Source organism: Mastigoproctus giganteus, chromosome 14 (genome assembly GCF_048544385.1).
Source record: "Mastigoproctus giganteus isolate SK-2022 chromosome 14, ASM4854438v1, whole genome shotgun sequence".
Taxonomy (NCBI): Eukaryota; Metazoa; Arthropoda; class Arachnida; order Uropygi; family Thelyphonidae; genus Mastigoproctus; species Mastigoproctus giganteus.
The window spans coordinates 12,648,087-12,667,991 of NC_143588.1; the positions used below are offsets into that span (position 1 = coordinate 12,648,087).

At 39.8% G+C, this 19,905-nt stretch overlaps 1 protein-coding gene across 1 annotated transcript in view; it reads left to right on the forward strand.

Moving 5' to 3' along the window:
* Window positions 1–336: 336 nt before the first annotated feature.
* Window positions 337–19,905, forward strand: part of LOC150074982 (tryptophan 5-hydroxylase 1-like) — a 211,846-nt gene continuing 192,277 nt past the window's right edge. Inside the window, exon 1 of the mRNA XM_090388978.1 lies at window positions 337–447. Coding sequence (XP_090245104.1) covers window positions 337–447 — 111 coding nt within the window. The remainder of the gene's footprint in view (window positions 448–19,905) is intronic.

Sequence of the window (19,905 nt, forward strand, 5' to 3'; positions counted from 1 at the left end):
TTAAATGTGCACGATTAATTTTCCTTTCTGTTTTGTCTTGGCTTCTTAACCCCGAAAATGTTGTTGGTATCGATGTTTAAAAATTACTGTTTCGCTCTGACGTCATACTATGCTTTAATTTTACAAGTGGTTTCAATAGTGGTCACGCACGTTATTACAGATTCCAATATTGTTAGTTCGTGAGATATCTATGGGTGGCCATGAGCAGTGTGCAGGACTCTGATTGGCTCTTGCTTGCCGTGTCGCTGCCATAGGATCAATCGAAAAGCGATATAAACTGCGAGTGGATGTTTGTCGTTGCTAGTCTCTTTTCACGAAACACACGCGCGAGATTCGATGGAGGGCGCACACGAACGACGCCACGTCTTTCAGAAACGCCGGTGCTGCAGTACGCCAGCCATGGCCAGTCTGCCTGACTTTCCCGACGACTACATTGAAGAAATTAGGGTAAGAGTGTGTGTCAGTCTTCGTAAACTTTGTCATTATTATCCAATATGTGTGGCCACCTCCTCAACCGGCAAAGGCGAGCGAGCGGAAAGAGAGGGAGATTTGAAGTAAAAGTGATGACGTTTGTACCATAAACTAAAAGGTCACTTTTAGGTATCACCGTTTTCACTTAGGTACGCGACCATAAACGTTTAACAGTTAGCTGTGACAACATCAGTGAGCTGCGATTTTGGTCATCCGACAGGCAGAATTATGTGGTATGCGCGGAAAAAAGAAGCTTTCCCCCATTTGGCGTCTCAAATTCATAAAAGTAACCAGATACTTTGCTCCATTTAAGTATCTAAGTTCTCAATATAAAGGATTTAATTTTATTTCAAACGGGATGAACATTTTTGTACTTTATATTGCCCAACTTTCAGTTCTACTATATTAATATACATAAAAATATAACAGTAATAATTCTTATTACATGAGCGGTGCCGGATTATTATATTATTATTAGCCATATGGTGCCAGGAAGCCTGGTGCTTATGCTGCACCAGTCAAAAAATTTCCGAGTTACCCTGAGAGAGTCAGAAATAGAAAGGAATCGCCAAGAAAGAGAAGAATGATGATATACAGCTCAGGACCCAGGCCAAATAAGCAGTTTTGAATTCTTACCTTTCCTTTTTTGTGAGGATAAAAGTCTATGGTTAAATGTTTTGGTGCCTCTTCACATAGTTTAGCATAAGTATTGCTGTATGTAAATCCGGCCCTGTACACGTCTGTATCCGCCTGAATATATCCATTTTCATTCCACATCCTGAATACTTCTGGCTGCAGCATCTTTCTGATGAACGCACATGCCTTTGCGGGTAACAGGGTGGTTTTAATCGTCAACGATAATGGGGAATTCTGACTTTTCTTTTTTTTTTTTTTTTTTTTTGCTAAGGAAGAGCGATATAACAATGGTGATAGTTCTATGGAAGGATGGTGGTGATATATGATTGATAGTAACCGAAATTTTATCTTAAATTTTTAACGGCGTCACACAATACAACACATATATTATATTATATTATATTAGGCGGCCCTGCCTCAGTTACAACACATAGTACTCCATCATTTAACTTAACATAATAATACACGTAGTATTTGTTCTGGTTCGCTCAACTCTGAAGGGAACACCCCGTTCTGGATCCGGCAGTGTACCCCACGATTGGAAAAGTCCTGAATTCGAAACCCGTAATGACTCGAGGAATTCTTATCTGTTTTTTTTTTTTCTTTTTTTTTAATTCCAAAAACCTATCGAAGAACATGCGCTGTTACAATCACAAGATACTGACGCCTCACGTTTGCTTTGGTGCGTAATACATACGACACACATATGATAGTCTCTCTCTCTGTTCCCCGTCCCCGCATCACGTGTGCGGTCACACAACTCCTTAGTATCACAATTTAATTGTGGTGCTCATTACGTTTATTTGAGTTGGTTGTAGGGACCTCGTGGCGACATTTGTTCGTGTGCGCGTTGAACGCAAAGGCAACTAAAGTGATGAGGCGACTGTGTGTGTGAGAGAGAGAGAGCGTGTATTCTGTACTAAACGAAGAATCCTCCTTTCTGAGAGACAAAACCGTGCAACGCTCACCTGGCTGGGACCAGCGGTTAATCGGCAATGTTATGAAAAACAGCCGATTAAAGTTCACCCCTACTTGACAACCTTCGAACCCTCGCCTTTACAAACGGTGCGAAAGGAAGCGTTTGTCGATTATTCCTGCCAATGTGCCTATTTTTTGGAGGATGAAAAGCCACACTTTTTAAGAGACAAAACGCAAAATAAAAACCAACGCTCACGTGGAAAGTTATTCCCCTCCCAACGAAAAGCATTTTTCAGAGCAGGCCGTTGGTTGAATTGCATCTGGGACCAATATGCGAGGAACTCCCCGCTAAGTACACTCCTTCCTAAAAGTTTGGAATCACAGCTTATGACAACAGTTTTCGTTAATTTTTTTGGAAATTAGTTATGACAACATAATGTTTAATGTAAAAAAAAATTAAAGTATTTTAAGATATTTTATTAAGCATTGAAAATTTCACAGCAAAAAAATATTGTAATGATTAATATTAACAACTATTTTGATTTTTCATCAAAATATCCTCCGAGATTTTTTATCACACAGACTTGCCATTCTGGCGATTAGTTTCATAAGTGTCTTCACTAACATTGTTCCAAAGTTCCCATAAATTTTGTGAAGACGAACAAACTTGACGGTTTTAGGTGATCCCATGAAAGCTCTATTGCCTTTAAGTCAGGCGAGTGGGATGGCCAGCCAAACTATAATTTGCAATATCCCCGCCTGTTGTTTACTTGCTAGAAAGTCCCTACGCAGCTTCGTGTCTACTTGTACTATAAAATTTCTTCCACAAAGTCGAAGTCCAGAGAATATTGCATATGTACAAGAGTTTTTAGAGTCTTTTCTTAAAATTCCTTAAATTCTGATGTCACCCGCTTCCAGAAAAACAGAAGCATCATGTAGATCATGATGAAACCGCCACCGTGCTTGACTGTAGCACTAAACAATGTGGCACTTTTTTTTCTTCTTTTTTTTTTTTTTTTTTAAATCTCCAGTTGATCGTCTCTCAAACTGTTTGGGTCCAAAAATTTCAAATTTGCATTCATCCGTCCACAGTACGTTTTTCTACTCTTCGGTCGACCAATGTTGATGGCTCTTTTCCCAAGCCAACCATTTCTTTCGGTTTTCCGATTTTAATAAGGGTTTTCGAACCGCTTCGTCACCACGAAATTCTGCTTAAGATGAAGATTTGCAGGCTATACAAGACGGGCGCTTAAAGAGTGGCGTCGGAAACTCCTTCAAACGACCGGTTTTACAGGAAACAGAGGGAAAAGTTGTACAAACTAGATGGATGTTGAAACGCTGCGTTGGACGATATTAGCTGGCGTTCAAAGCCTATTAATGCAGTCGGAGGCGTTGCAAGCGCTAGCGACTTAACGTTTATATAGCCTGCAGGGAAATTCTCCCCGTGAGCCTTCATTCGTTTGTTTATTATACTTTGGGGAAGACTGTTTGACACAGAAGCTTATTTGTGAGGTGGAAAGGAGGCTTGCCTTGTGCAACATTTCATTAAAAACTACTCCAACAAAGAAATAAAGGCAAAGTGTTGTACTAAAATTGGAAAAGAAATGTTTCCGAATTGGATTCAACTATGTAATGATGAGAAGAATCAAGAAGCTAACTCCTGAACTTGCTTTATTTTGGAAGTTAATTCTATTTTAATAATAATAATATTCTTTAAGTTAAATCGCATACATTTGTGATTGTATGCACAAACAACCAGAAGAATCTTACAAAAACTGTTTTGTACTAGGAAAGTTGGAAAAGCAGCTTCCTATATCTAAAATAAAGGTAATCACTGTTGATTTATAATATAATAGAATATAGAAATTATCGAGCACATAATAGCTCTCAATTATCAAATCTATTAAGGAAAATACGTATCAGCCGATTACAGTGCCTGAGGAGATTTCATGACATCTCTGCTAAGAAACTGAACACTGGACAGTTTCGGTGTGCATTAATTTGGACAGTGTGTATAAATTTAAATTTGGAGTAAAAATAAGAAACCCTTCCCTGCATTCTTACCTCGCTGCAACTTTAACCACCAGACCAGTTCTTAAACCTGACAACCGCAGTAACTCCCGGCATATGTGATCTCTTCAATAATTCCGCAGATCAAACCCTACTTTGCAGTAAATCAAAGCATAGAATATGCCGGTTATGCTCAGGATACTGAAGCCTCTCGCGCTTATTGCTCAACAAGAGGAAAGTGTTCATGGAAAAATGCTGCTTAAATAGTAAACAGACAGGAGCTGCAAGAACCTCCAATCAGAAGCCCGATTATCCCCCCCCCCCCGACAGGGAGAAAGAAATGCGCCGACCGAAGGATGCAACACATCGGAGGAAGTGGCTACGCTGACCTCTCACCCCACCGCTGATGCACATCACAGTGATTAGGAAAACAATGGAAGAAGTAATAATTTAGAAAATAATAAAGACGACGAGAAAGATCACGACAATTATGGCCATGAACGAACAAATGACTGTCTAAAGGATGTTAATGGGAAACACACGAGCTCAGGACTCGATTCTAACATTTTAAACGTCATTGGTTGTGATACTTGTCCCGAGGACTGTCTTCATGCAAATCCCCATGTCAGCCCACAGGCAAACCCACCTAAGGCTAATCGGGCGAACACCGCCTTTTCCCGTGGCACGAAACAAATGCTCAAAAGCGTGACAGATGAAGTATTTGGGGAATTTCTTAAACCTGTTGCAATCCAGGCCGAAGAATACATGCATAATCTAGAAGAAAAATTTCCCCGAATTTTCGAGCGCTTGTCCACCCTTCTCATTATCAACCAAGAACTCCGCGCACAGAACGAAGAAATAAAACAGGAAATTTGCTCACTAAGAGGTAATCACTGATACAGCTTTTCAGGTCAGATCACTGACCTGAAAAGCTGTATGATGCTATGGGGTAAGCCAGATTACCAAACAATACCGCGAGTGCCTCAAACCTCGGAGCCTGAACGCGAAGAACATGGCGCTATACTCCATAGAAGCGGACAGGATGCCCAAGCTGATGCCCCCTTCTCGGCTATTAATGCTGAACCATTAGTGGGACATAGACCAAAAGATGCCATTTTAAATATCCCTCCCCTCACTGCCTATCAGCGAAACAGAGAAACTAGAGTATTTATCGAGCAACCACCGGTGATAGATAATCATGAGCAACAGCCCCTGGTAGAATACATGCACCAAGGATCTAAGACCCCTACCCGAGCCTCCCCATCTCCCTTACCACAAGACCTATCTAGCTCTTATTCTCCGGCCATATGTGAGGCTGATAGAGTGTGCCCTGGAAAGTATCCCAGGCTGACATATGATGAAATAACATCAAACGGAAATACAAGGAAAACGTTATCCCAGAAGACTTATGGGAGAAAGCAGAATCAGAGTATGTCGAAGGCTACCAACCGAAGAGCAACTTCCATAACAAATGTAAACAATAGCCAGATCCGGAATAATAACTCTTATCCCTCTACACAATCTCTGGACTACAATTTTAATGTAGATACAGCGCATACAAACCTCCCAGTAGATGGCTAATTGGCAAGGAGGTTCAATATTACAGCCGTCAGAACCCGAGAGAAAGTCTTTGTTACTAGGCTTGCCCCGAACACGTAGGCGAATGACATAAAGGCCATGTTTGCTCAAGTATTTGGAGTCCACACAGAAATAAAACAGCTGAAAACAAGGCATCCTTCATATGCGTCATTTTTGCTCACATGCTCCCCCTGATGACCTAAATCTAATCCTTGAATACAACAACTGGCCACTGGGTGCACTGGTTAAAAGATATCGAGAAAAGAACTTCGCATACGTGCAGAGAACCAGTAGTACGCATCAACCTATATAGCCACTAAAGCAACAGAATGCCCCTTCTGGAGAATGCCAGACCATTTGCTTTTTTATTCAGAATGTTAGAAGTGTTGTTAACAAACTGCACACATTGCAGACCTGCCTACTGCTTGAAGAATATGACTTTATGTGTATAGTGGAGACTTGGCTAAATTATAACAGGCAACTGGATCTGCTGGTACAATCCTCCAGTTACAGATTTATTGGGAACAGCAGAATAGATAAGCGGGGTGGAAGAGTTGCAATCCTTTATCATGAAAGTTTCCATCCTACAAAAATTAAACCAATTCAGTCTGAAAACTTTGAAGCCATATCCGCGTCTTTCAGGAGGAAGGCTCAAGAAATCCAAGTCTGCCTTATCTATCTTCCGCCAGAACACAGTGCTGACACCAGGACCGAGCTTCTTGTGTGGATTTCAGAGAATCTTGGCACAGATATTTTCATGATTTAACTGGCGACTTTAATATGCCAAGGCACGATCAAGCTAAAGAATGCCTTGATGCAACCCTCCAAACCTTAGGACTGACCCTACTTGATACGCTTCCGACTAGGGGAGAGCAGCATTTGGATTTATTATATCATAATCTGATAAACATAAAAAAAAAAAAAAAAAAAAATGTCTCCCTCAAACTAAATTCCAGTCAGATCACAACCCAATATGTTGTGAAATTTCCCTATCCAATAGTGCAGGTGAGCAAACTCGTCAAACCAAGAAGATATACTCTCTTAAGTTCATTAGACCCGAGATTATTTTAAAACATCTCAAGACCTACAACTGGAATGCTCTATACAATAAACCGGTGGAAGAAGCTGCCAACTTGATTGAGGAAGAGCTCCTATTTATTGCTGACCTGGGTGTCTCAAAAGAGGTAACGGTCACCGAAAAAACTAAACCGTGGTTCAACAAAAATTTAAAACAGGCGTTTGTGGTCAAGCAAAAGGCTTATAGGAGATGGAAAAAAATCAGGATTGAAGACTTCACGGACTACAAGAAAAAAAAAGAGCCATTTTCTTGAAAAAGAAACGACATTCACGCTACGAAGAGGTTATTAGAAAGCTTCGACATTCGAAAAGAATCGTGAGCAAAAAGGCCGCTAAATTTGAAATGGAAGAAACCACATTCGGACACTGGGCTAAGGAGTGCTTTGAAAGGATGCCAGTTGAAGGTAAAGCAAAAAATGTCCAAGGATCCAAGGATATCAGCTGGAGAATATGGCACAACGTATTTTAGCGAGAGGAGGCGTTTGTGAGAATGCTTTATCCACAGTCGCTATTTCTAGAGAAGATCTCATCAGTGCCATTAATTCCATGCATACCAAATCTACGATCGGCCCCGACGTGTTTCCTATCTTTATTTTAAAAATATGCAGTGCCTATATTGTTGATGTGCTGTTGCACATTTTCCAAAACATCCTGAGAGATGGAGTCCTCCCCCAGAGATGGAATCACTACTTTGTGCGCCCGTTGCCAAAAAATAACCCTAAGGCCTCTTCAGACTTTCGACCTATATCCATCAGTTGTTCTCTTTTAAAACTTTTTGAAAAAAAAGCCATCCTTCCTGCTTTAACCCAACAGTGTTTTGCGCACAGGCCACCCCACTTCCATACCGTAGTACCGAGACGATCCACCACTACTAATCTGTTGGAGACTCTCTTCAGAATGCAGCACGCATTAAATGAAAAAGCCCAAATTGGCATCATATTCCTTGATATAAAGGCAGCTTTCGATAATGCGTCGTTACCTGCGCTTGAAAACATATTGAAAGTTTATTTCCGCATTGAGGGCAAACTATTGCAGATCATCAAGACCGTTGTACCTAATTGTGCAACACCAAGAATTCCGTGCAGAATACACCCTCACTTGGGGCAGCCCTCGGGGAGGTGTCTTATCAGCTTTTCTGTTCGCTGCCGCCCTGGAGTCTTTTCTGGCGCGGAATCAGAATTTTATTTCCTACGCCGATGATATAAAATATTTTGTTGTTTCTAAAGAAGGATCTCTGGTGTCCAACGTCAATTTCCATGTTAACGCTAAGCTGTATGAACTGGAGACATACCTATGTAAAATCGGTTTATGGCTAAATTCAGACAAGTCAGCACAACTGACAATAACTAATAAGAAGATAAAAAATGAAATCAAATTATCTATTAATGGAGCACAGATTAAGAAAGTTAACTCATACACCGACCTAGGAGTGACGTGGGACGAGGGCCTTACCTTTCAAAGGCACTTTCAGAACACGAGAACAAAAACTCTCGCTGCCATATGGGCTGTAAGACAGGAAATAACTGGGATTCGAAACCAGCAACTAGTGACCCAATATATCCAAAGATGTATCGTTCTTGTATCCTTATATGCTTCGACAATTTGGTCCTCTGCTCTAAATACTTACATTAGGAAATTTCTCAGCCTGGAATACTGGTTGCTCCGGTGGTTAAATAGGATTGCCGGGAAGCCCTTCACAATTTTGAAATCCACACTGTACGGAAACTTGAACACAGCTCCGTGGATTCAGATGATCACAATACGTAACATCAGTACTCTAGCACAACTTCTTACTGGGAGTTTAGATGCCCCTCAAATTGAAAATCTTGTAGTAAGGCCCCGCCCTGGAGCCCGCTTCCACAACCCTCATAGTCTCCGAAGCGCTCTCAATAACACAGACGGATTAAGGCGGATGTTTCCTGCCAATACTCTGGAGCTGTTTAGAGACCTCAAAATAGACCCGGACAGGTACTGCCATGAGAAAACTTAGAGGAAGCTCATTGCAGCGGATCTGTATATGAAACTACAAATATGATGAAGAACGTAATTCAAGATAGACTTCAAGTGCCTCGAACTCAAAAATCTTAAATGAACGATATATTGTGTTTCCAAAAGACTCTTATAGGACTTGAGGGTATTCTTTTGTTAAGAGAATGACAATGAGGACCAATTCATAGTGTAAATGACGACGTCATTTTTCTATGTATGTATAATGTTTTGTAATTTTTCTGTGAATGTATGATTTCTGTATCTATGTAATTTTTCCTCTATAGTTATATATCTTATGTATTTGCTGACATTTTATCTTATGTTACACTCTAATAAGTTTAGTTGGATGTATGTATGAGCCACCCTCCTAGATAATTTCTGTACAGGGGTGTTTGTTGAATAAACTGATAATAATAATACAAATTAAGCATAACATAAAATGACATCAGCATACTAGGAACGGCACTTACACACCTGTCCTTTACATACAGTAAGATAGGCCAAGATGTCACTCGATATGACTTGTCAATAGACCATAGGTCGATGGTGAGGGTCCAAAGCCACATTAGGGAAGTGTCTATTGAAACTAACTTCTGGAGCCTTGAGAGCAAAGAAGGGGTACTGCAGAGTTTTGGTACTGTTTCAATAGTTAACAAAATAAAAGTTTGTTCACTTGTATAGACAATTTATTTTTAAACTCCTCTGGTTATGTGTACGGAATCACGAATGTACATAATTTAAGTTAATGAAGACCCTTATTATTAAACTGGTGTAAAACTGATAACCCTACAATGCGCATTTGATAAAAGAAAAGTTTGCTTTATTTTAATTGTTTTTAGGGAACAACATCGGTACAGCACGTTTTCTGGGTGTATATTTTATCTTCTAACGAAATTCAAGAAAATGTTTGAATTGATAGCTGCGTTATACACTTCGAAAAGTGGTGTCGAAGGAACTTTGCATGAACATTCGTAAAATCAAACAGTAGTAATCCTTTATTGTGCGAAAAGTAATCCATTACAGTGTGGTGGTGGAGAATGCTTCAAAAGGATGGAAAGTACTTGTCAATATTCCATCTGTAAATGGTGTGAAGACCGTAACATAAGTGTTTTTTTTTTTCTGAGAAGGCGCTTGCGGTAAAATCACACAAAGTTTCCCTTTATGTTAAGAAAAATAATTCTCTAAAGACAGTCTTACAAATACCTTAATCTCTGAATAACAATGGAGGGCAGAAATAAAGCAATTTTACAAACAAAGAAAACATTTCAAAAACAGGAAATGCAGACTTTGTAACAGCATATAACACTGGATGGTTAATTTTTTTGGCTTGTGTACTCAAAAAGAATTTCTGCCTTAACTTTATGATAACTTCAAATGCACACTAAGGAAATATTGAAATATTTCGTAACGATACAAATAATAGCAACATTTTGGGAACAACCCATTAGTCGTAACGTTCTTTGTATTATTAGAAAATATTGAAATTTTTGTAAAATTACACATTTCAAAAATTAGTTTTTAGTTGAAACTTAAACCGGGTAAAAATTCCTGCAGAGGACTAACAAAGGGTTTTAATGAAATTTATTAAATAATTGAAATCTTTTGATTGCCACATACATTTAATTCAAATTCGTTGTACATAGTTTCTTATTTTTCAGAATTTTAATTTTCTACTAAAGACTAATATTTATTTTTTAAAAAATTGTTCCAATTTTATTATAAATATATTCTAGTATTTTGCCATGAAAGGGCGCCGTTGAAATATGTAGAAAAAGATTTCCATATTGGCACGCCTGAAGAGACTCTCCAACTGCTGTCGTTTCCATTCCCTTCCATCTCACAAGTTAATGTGTCTTCAAAAGCATATCCATCCCTTCTTCTCACAAAATTATGTCATGTGCAACAACTTTTTATTACGTCGATAGTAGAATGGTGATTCAGTAATATGCTAGAGTGAAAAATGCGCCACTTATTGCTCAATATTCTAAACGTGCATTCTACAAGTCGCCTTGCTGATCAAAATTTTTGATGGATATGGTCGTATTAAATTTTCAGTCAGTCCAAATGTAGCACTTCGCCATTTACAAAAACAAATGGCATTGCCGGCTCATTTGTACCAAGGTCAAGGTGTTTGTTTTAATTGAGGTCTCCAGGGTTTTCCCTATATGCCGCTGTAGCATCTGCAAAGGCCAGGACGGCAAGTGTATATATGTATGTGTGTGTAAGTATGTCTTATTATGTTGAGTGCCGGCACCTGGCGACTTCGCAGCCACCTGTACCCCCCCCCCCAACCTTGGCCACGTGGAGGCGCTCCAGGGTCCACTTTCTAGCGGAGACTCTTACTGGGGCTATCAGGCAAGTCTGGGAGCCCCAAGGTATTCAAAGAAAGGAAGAGGGATATAGAAGGAGTAGTATGGAAAATGGAGGAAAAGGAAAGTGGGTAGAAAGCAAGGGGATAAGAGAAATAGGCATCCCCAGAAAAGAGCAAAGTAGGAAGGCTTATTTGTACCAGGAAGAGCTCTATTTAACGGCAAATTAAATTGTTTCATTAGCAATCGACTTTTGAATTTTTAAAAATGTTCGAATCGCCATCGCATCCATAAGCACCATCGTCTATTGCAGTAAAACAGTAGTTTGTATTGATTTCTGCATCATGGTATCAAATTTTGATTTTAACTAACATTAGAAGTTCATATCGACATTGTAAAATAAAAAAAATTCCTGGGGAACTTCCTGTGTTACAAACATAATATAAAACTGTCCTGTTTTAACGTATTTGAATTGCTGGACGAATCCATCATCGTCTTCTTTCTCCTACCAATCAACTGTATGCGCAGATCTGACGCTAGAAACGCTACGTATAGCTTGCTGTTTTGGAGGCGTTTACAATGCTAGCGCTTTAAGCGCCGTCTAGTATATCTCTGTTCCTATTGAACTTGGCTCAGATGTCAGGTGGAGTAAGTCGTCGATTGCAATTAGAAATCAGTGTTATGGTCTTCTCTTGCTTCCGTTGTTACGCGCGATTGTCCTGATCGTGGGGTCCTTTAAACTGCCAGTCTACTTGAATCGTAGAATGGTACAGGGAGCCCCCGTTAACCGAGTGTTCATTATTCGAGTCCCTGCAGTTGCGGGTATTCCAAAATTAAAGAATTAAAAATTAATTCGATGAAGGGAAACCTGAGCAATTAAAGTAGCATATGTATATATGTCTACGGTGTCACCCGGACCTATGTCCATCTCCACCTGTATAATCTGTATTGTGTATGTGTAACAACAAAACAAACAAAACAAAACATGTAGCACCAGGTAGCCCAGGGATGGTTACCAGGCACCGGCTAGGTGTCTGCCACCCGGCTAGGCACATGGAGCCGGGCCTGGGTCTACTGTGCTGTCTGTGCAATTTGCACTATAATCCTGCACCCACTGAAGGTAATGCAATACCGGTGGGTGCCAGCAATCCCGCTCCCAAGCTACCCACACTGGAAAGCCAGCAAAAAATAATAATAATAAAATATATAAAAAAGTTAAATGAAATAAAAAAAATTAAATAAAAGTAAACCGTGACTAAGACTAAAAGCCGGCGGGGGGAGGGACCTGAGAAATTAAAGGAAGCTCTTGAGAAAAATTGACCAACCACTTGAATATTGTGAGAACAGCCCCATTCATGATCATGCAGCAAAAGTTAAGCGCGAAGTTAGACATAACTAAATGCTATCACACAATTTTATCTGAAAAAATAAGCCCAAAAAGAAGGGGGGGAAAATAATACTCTGGGTTCGTTCTTTATTTGTGAAACTGAAAAATAGTGTAACTTTACTTAACCTTACATTGTTCAACATATTATGATAAAAATAATAATTGTAATAAGATAAGTGACGGAATGCACCAGTTTCTCAATCCATTTTTTTGTACGTACAAGTACATAATATACACTACGAAAATTTGGTCCCCGTTTTAAGCGGAATTTTGAGGAACCAGTTATGCTCAGATAACGAGGATCCCCTGTAGTTTGTACTCCTTTAAATGAAACACCTAGTTTTTGCCAATACTTCTCGTGGGAAAACTCTTTATACAGATTTATAATAGCACGTCTTTTTGTTACACTCAGTTCCCTGTTTCTTGCTACGTTTATCACGACACGCACAAATATCACTCTTTCTGAATGACGGGTGTTCGATTTTACAAGCTGCGGTTCTTACTCCTCAATTCATATCCTTGCAGAACACTCATCTACAATCTTCTATAATATGGAAACAATATTCTGCCACTTTATAGAATCTTCTACAATGTTGCAAATTGCAGAGTTTGGAAACTAGGCACCTCCGAGGGAGATTTTATTGACGCGCTTAAGGTTTGAATGGATTGAGTACGCTAAATGTTAATGGCATTCTTCCTCTTACTGAGACTACACATATGCGGGGCCATAAATTCAAATTGAGGAAGGATGGTTGCAGGATAGATGTGCAAAAGTTTGCCTTCAGCCAGCAGGTTGTTGATTGTTGGAACAGGTGGAACAGGCTTCCATCTGTTGTCGTTGTGGATGGATTGAATAAATTCAAGGAAGAACTAGGATGAACTGTGTAGGGGGATTTTTTTGCCTGATGCTATATAAGCTAGCTTTCTTGCATCATTTGCCGCTACTACTATTTCATTAACTCACTGTATCAATTAGGACATTTTTGTTCACAGAACATTAATGTACCACAAGTTTACAAAACAGTATAAATGAGTTTACTATTATACGTAGTCAAAAGCAAACAATTTGCTGCGAAATTCATCACTAATTCGTATTTTGAGTTAATGGCTCGCAATGAATTTCCACTCCACTGCACTTCAACTAAACAGAATTTCAACCCTAAGGAACAGTGCTGTTGCTCAGAAGGCCGTTTTAGACATTGTCTTTTCGTTAGGGTAACTGGGCGCCATCAGTTCAGGCCCTAACAATTCAGTGGCCATTAAATTCCATAATATGAGAGATCTCATATTGCTTCACAATATGAGACCATGCATTTAGTAGCAAACTTAGTTTGCTTTTGGTTACATAAACAACTTAGGATTTTGCAGTTCGCGTATATTAACATTTTATGGCTCTCGTATGCCTGTAGCCATTTCCCTAAAGTTATTTGGCCTGCCTTGTTTGTGTGAGCGTGGTTCAAATGAAAATTGGAAAAGTGTTTCATTATTTACAGCTGTGCATCTAACGTGAAACCACCAGTGCAGGGAGTTATTTTGCGTCAAGTTCAAAACACATGAAACGTCATCCCTTGAATGAAATTATCATTGGCTATCAGAGAGACGCATTTCAAATTGCCTCATACGCGGAAAGCTGTAGAAAGATGGAGGTCAGAAAAAGTATGATTTTTGAATACAGAACGGGTGAAACCGGAGATAAAATTCAGCTTAGGATGACCAGTATGTATATGCCGACGACCTTTGTCACAGAGGAAAGTGTGTGAATAGGTTTTTCTGAATTCAACAATAGAGAAGAAATTTTTTGGTTACTTGCTGAGCTCATGGCGGTTCTAGAGTTCCAGGAATCTGGGCGCAAGAAGTAATGTTAGTATCATCTAATCTTCCTTACCTAGACCGAAGGTGATACTTCTTGTGCCCAGATTCCCGGAACTCTAGAACCGCCATGAGCTCGGCAAGTAACCAAAAAATTTCTTCTCTATCACAGTCCAGGCATGTATTTCGTAATAAAAGATGCGTACTGCAAGAGGTGTGTATGTCAGAGCCGACGATAGGGGTGCTTAAGTAAAAGTGTAAAGTGTATTTAGTGTCTAACGGCACCAGGGGTTTCCCCCATCTCCGCGTTGTTTTATTATTATTATTATTAATGGCCATATGGTACAAGGAAGCCTGAGGCTTATGCTGCACCAGCCAAAAAAAAAAAAAAAAATTTCCCAAGTTACCCCGAGAGAGAGAGAGAGAGAGAGAGAGAGAGAGAGAGAGAGAGAGAGAGAGAGAGAGGTAGAAAGGAATCACCAAGAAAGAGAAGAATGATGATATCCAGCTCAGGACCCTGGGTTTGCCAAGCCCATACTCACCAGATGTGAGCCCCCGGGGTTTTCATTGTGGGTGTACCAGTTCACTGGGAAGGCCAGAGATTTAAAAGTGTATGGATATTGTACATGTGTAGTGTTGTGTTCTGTTGTTCATCTGGCCGTTTAGTCGCTGGACCCCTACTGAGGCCCTTGCCACAGGCGCTGCTATATGCGCTACTGCATATTTGTTATATGAATTAGGTGCCGTTGCAAGGTTTTGCCTTAGGCGCCACAAATGCTAGCGCCATCCCTGATGTGTGTTAAGCGCTAAAGCAACTAAGGCTATGAGGCGTATATTGTATCTGTAAATTGCATGTATTCCATAGTCAACGAAAACCCGAGCTTCCGAAAGATAAAACAATTCAGCCCATGCTCGAGACCGAACCGAATATGCCACTGAAAAAGCCCATAAAAATTCCTCTCGCATTGTTTGGATTCGAACTCTAGCCTTTTGTACCTGATGTGGGGAGGATGGTGCTTATCTCCATTGTGCTACCTTGGCAAGGCAGTATAAGAGAAGGGTTGCTGGTGTTGGGTTTTAGCAATTTAGGACATATTGCGCTTTTGTGTATTACATCTGTACGTGGGTTCACGAGCCGATTTGCATGTTGCTCTGGCTGGGGAGGGGTGGGAGAGAGAACCTTATTCTTCCGACTGAGATCGGCTAATTACAGCCCCGATTGGAGAAGCATTTAGAAATTCCTTCAATCAATGAACGGGACTATGTATTCCTCTGAGAATTGTTAATGGGCAAACCACCATTAAAATAAAACTTTTGCCACACAAAAGATCCAAACACATCGATAAAGAAGTGATCCAGTATTACAGACAAACTGAGCATCTATTGGGGGAGGAGTCTTTTTTTTTTTTTTTTTTTTTTTTTGTCTAGAGCTCTAAACAAAATGTTGTAAGTCGCGGGCTGCATGAGTAGGAACAATTATTTAAAGTTAATTATATATTTTTCAAAATAAGATTTTAATTTTGGTTGATCAGAGTCTCTTTTGAAACATTACGTGCTCTACTGGAACTGGCCCACCTTCCTGTGGTGTGGACGAGTACCCAGAATCATCTATCCAGGTGACTGATGCTTCTGGGTAGCCAAGAGGCCAGGCTAGAACAGAATACATGAAAACCTACACCAACATATTTCTGGCCCTTTTACAGTTGATTCTGTTCTTCACAGAGACACGAGGCGGAATTGAACAGACGTTCCAGGTGCCGCCCTATACACATGACCACATTCTATATTTTAATGTTTTTACGTTTTATGATTAAATACGAAATCCAACGCAAATATTAAATGACACCAAATAGCATTCTTAATGCATAGTTATCGTGATATTCTACGTGAAAGATTATAAGAAAGCAATGCAAAAAAACATATTTTCAAAAGGTGCGTATTTCGTGATACGCTAGTTTTAAACTTTGGGAGGTGGAAAAAGGGTGTGTTGCACTTAAGGCTGCGGGCCACACAATAGGAAGGAACAAACCGCAGGTTGGATTCAACTGATCTAATGAATCATTGGTCCACGCGTTTGAGTGAATGGTGCTTCAAGCTTGCGTGAACATTTTGGATTTCTTCCTTAGAACATACCCAACTAATAATTTAGTTCCCTGCTAAAATATCAGAGAATGTGTTTAGTTGTAAAGAAAGTAGGAATAAAAATCACCAGATGCTATATATGATGATTGGTGTAATTCTTTACTGAACGCGGAATTGCATTCATTTGACGTGCATAACAAGATGTCATAATTCAAATGTATACCGAAACTGATGAATTTGACTTCACGAATGGAGAAACAAAATTCTTATTCATAAATTTAGGAGGCTGTGGGAATTTAATAAAAAAATTACATTTGCATTCTACACACAACTATTTCAACGTCAAGATTACTTCCTCGCTAAAACATAAGAACGCGTTTAATAGCCCGATCAGTTTGCTGTCCTTTCGCTGCAACGCGAACGGAAGTGTGCGGTCACGTTGGCCGATTCTTCTTCGAGCTTCTGTAGTCGCGCAGTTGTCAATCTCTGGGATGTCTTTCCTGTTTTCTTCAGAACGGGAATATTCTAATCCCGGTAACTAACTAAACGACATTCGCGAGGTCCCTTCCTCCCCGTAATGAACGGTAATATTTTGCCCCCCCTCGCGCATTACACAATTTGCGAACGGCTCCACTATTGAATTATAACGCAAACAAAAGAAGCAGCAGCAGAGTAGTCGGATATCTTTACTGCTCTGAACAGCGCTGCAAGCTCTCGCAAAGTCCAAATGCTCCAGAAAAATCTTGCGCTTCTGTTAAACAGTTTCTCCGTTGTTGGGGTGACGTGAAAAGTTCGCTTGGAATGAAACTTAGAATAGTTCGGCATCGAAGCTTCCCGAATACCTCTGTAACGAACAACATTGTTTGTCCTAATCACGTGTCCTATGGTAACCGCCATTGCTTAGAGGTTAATGCGAAGGAAGGAAATATTTTCGCTCGAATTCTGAAGTCGCTAATAAGATGTCACCGAATATTATTAAATTGCGACACAACGCCATTAATTATAATTTAACGCGGCGACTAGAAATTAGTCCTCCGATTAATTTTTAATCGTTGTTTTTGCACTAAGGCCACGAGGCGTCGGGGATTCTGTCTGCAAACTGCGTATTATTTTGCGATTGGTTCGCCCGTTTGCTAAATGTAAAAAAAAAAAAAAGAAAAAAAAAGCGTTTTAAGTAAAAAGAAATTAACCCTTGCAAACAACCCAACTATCGCAGCCACTCTTTGAGATATTATTGAGAATATCTCAATAAATTTATTGAAATTGGAAAAACATGAACCTGGACAAAAATTGCTTGTACATGTATTGAAATATGCTTGTTTGCTTATCACACACACACACACACACACACACACACACACACACACACACACACACACACACAGGGAGGTATCAAAAAGTTTGTACCCTTACCTAGAGGCCGCCGTAGTGGTCAGGCGCGCGGATGCATACGTACATGTGCCTTGAGTGACCGGGGTTCAAGCCCGTGACTGCTGAATACGGTGCTGTTTCTTGTACTCTGTGTATCTTGTAAGCTCCTCTGACCGTTTGGTCATCCCGGAGTATAAACAGAAAATTTATTTATTTTATTTAAATAATAGCCCTAGAAAGGTGAAACTTTACACGAACTTTAATCCTTTTTTATGTACTCCATGTATAGTAGTACATTTCTCCCATCTATGGATCAGTTGTTCCTTTTTTATTTTCACACAAATCATCTCTCGATAGTGTTTCACACAAACGGTCTACTTGCAACTAATTCTTTGTATGTATATCGCAAACAAGATTACAGGCCGCAAATAGGTTCGCCTGAATTGGTTCTTGACAGATGCTATTGTAATTATAAAGTGTTCCGCGACTTTCAGGGGAGTCTGCAGTCACTAATTCAATCGTCAGCAGTTTCGCTTATGATTTTCACATTCCTTTTTTTCTCCACAGCGAGAGTCTACTTGTGGCTAATTCTATCTTTGTATACCGCAAACGAGACTGTTTGGTCGCAGTCTATAAACAATATATTTTATCCTTTTTAATATATATGCATCTATAGTGTACTGTACTATTGCAAAATTGCATGAAAATAAGCTTAGAGGGCCTGAATGAGTAATCGGAAAAATTAATAAGTTATTGATACACATGCAAAGAAGAATACCATTACTACAATACAGTACTGTACTTGCATGTTTGATAATAATTTGTATAATTTTTTTTTTTTTTTGCAAATTTTAATCGGTGATTTTCATATTATTAAACTGTGGTTTTTGTCAACTGACTATTATTATTTAGATGTTAAATAATAAATATTTCCTTTTGTTTTCTCATATTCTCTCATAACATTCATAAATAAATATAAATATTTACGCATAATTTATATTTATGCAGATTTGTTTGCAACATATACATATGCTGTAAATATTAAATAATAATAAAAAATATATACTACATGTAACCCCCGAAGTTTACATTCTTCTCCCCCCAAGGGCTTTTGTTCTAGGAGCCGCCCAAAATAAAAATAAAAAAAAGTTCATCTCTGCCTCGTTGCTTTGTTCAGTTTTTACAAACTCTGTCAAGGTAAGGCCAGTGTGTGCCGTGTAAAAAAAAAAAAAAAAATTCATCCCACATAGGAATATCTCATACTGGATGAAAATAGATGAAAAGAAAGGCGAGAGAGAGAGAGAGAGAGAGAGAGAGAAAAAAAGTTTTTCATCCCGCACCGAAGAAAGTGACAAAGAAAAACTGTGAGCTTGCGTGTGTTCTGTTGTGTTTTGGCCTTTTGACTACCTGGAAGGAGTGATCACCTGGACGACTTCCTCCAGGTACTCGTCCCTAGCAGATGGAGGGCAAGGCCTTCTGGGTGCCTCCGTAGCCAGGTGGAGCAGTAGCACACTAGACCGGGGTTCGAGCCCGTGACCACCAAATACGGAGGATGCGGAAAGGCCAGGGAATGACCACCGCATATCCCTGGAGCAATATGGCCTTAGTTGCTAATGCTCCTAAAAACCAAATAACAAACAAACAACAAGGCCTCCCCTACTATCTGCACGCCCTCCTCCCTGGGGAATGAATTTCCCAGGGAGGAAAGAAAAACTTGTATAAGATGAGGAGAGAGAGAAGGAGAAAAGAGGACAGGGACTATCCGGGTCCAGGAAAGTCCCGGATGGATTGCTAGAACAACAACGCAAACAAAAAGAAAAGTAATAAATAAAATAAATAAATAAAACATAGGGTGAGAGAGGAGTTGGCCTTGTCTGGGGGAGCCCCAGCCCAGGTAAGAACGCAAAAAAAAAAAAAAAAGTTTAAGTCCCACAACTTGGTCAAGGAAAGGAAGAGAGCGTCGGCTAAGATGTCAGCAGGCAGAATGATAGAGAGAGAAAAAAAAATTATTTTTTTATTTAAAAATTTTTTTTTTCTTCATCCCGCACTGGACGAATAGAGAAAGACTAGCATGAGAGTGCTAGGGGTACTCCAGGTCACGGAAAACTTCCCACCCAGAGCATATCGCGAGAAGAGAGAGAGAGAGAGAGAGAGAGAGAGAGAGAGAGAGAGAGAGAGAGAGAGAGAGAGAGAGAGAGAAGAAACTCATTTCTTCTCGTGCGGGACGAAAGAAGTAATGAGTCGGCGTTAAGCCAAGCAGCCACTAAG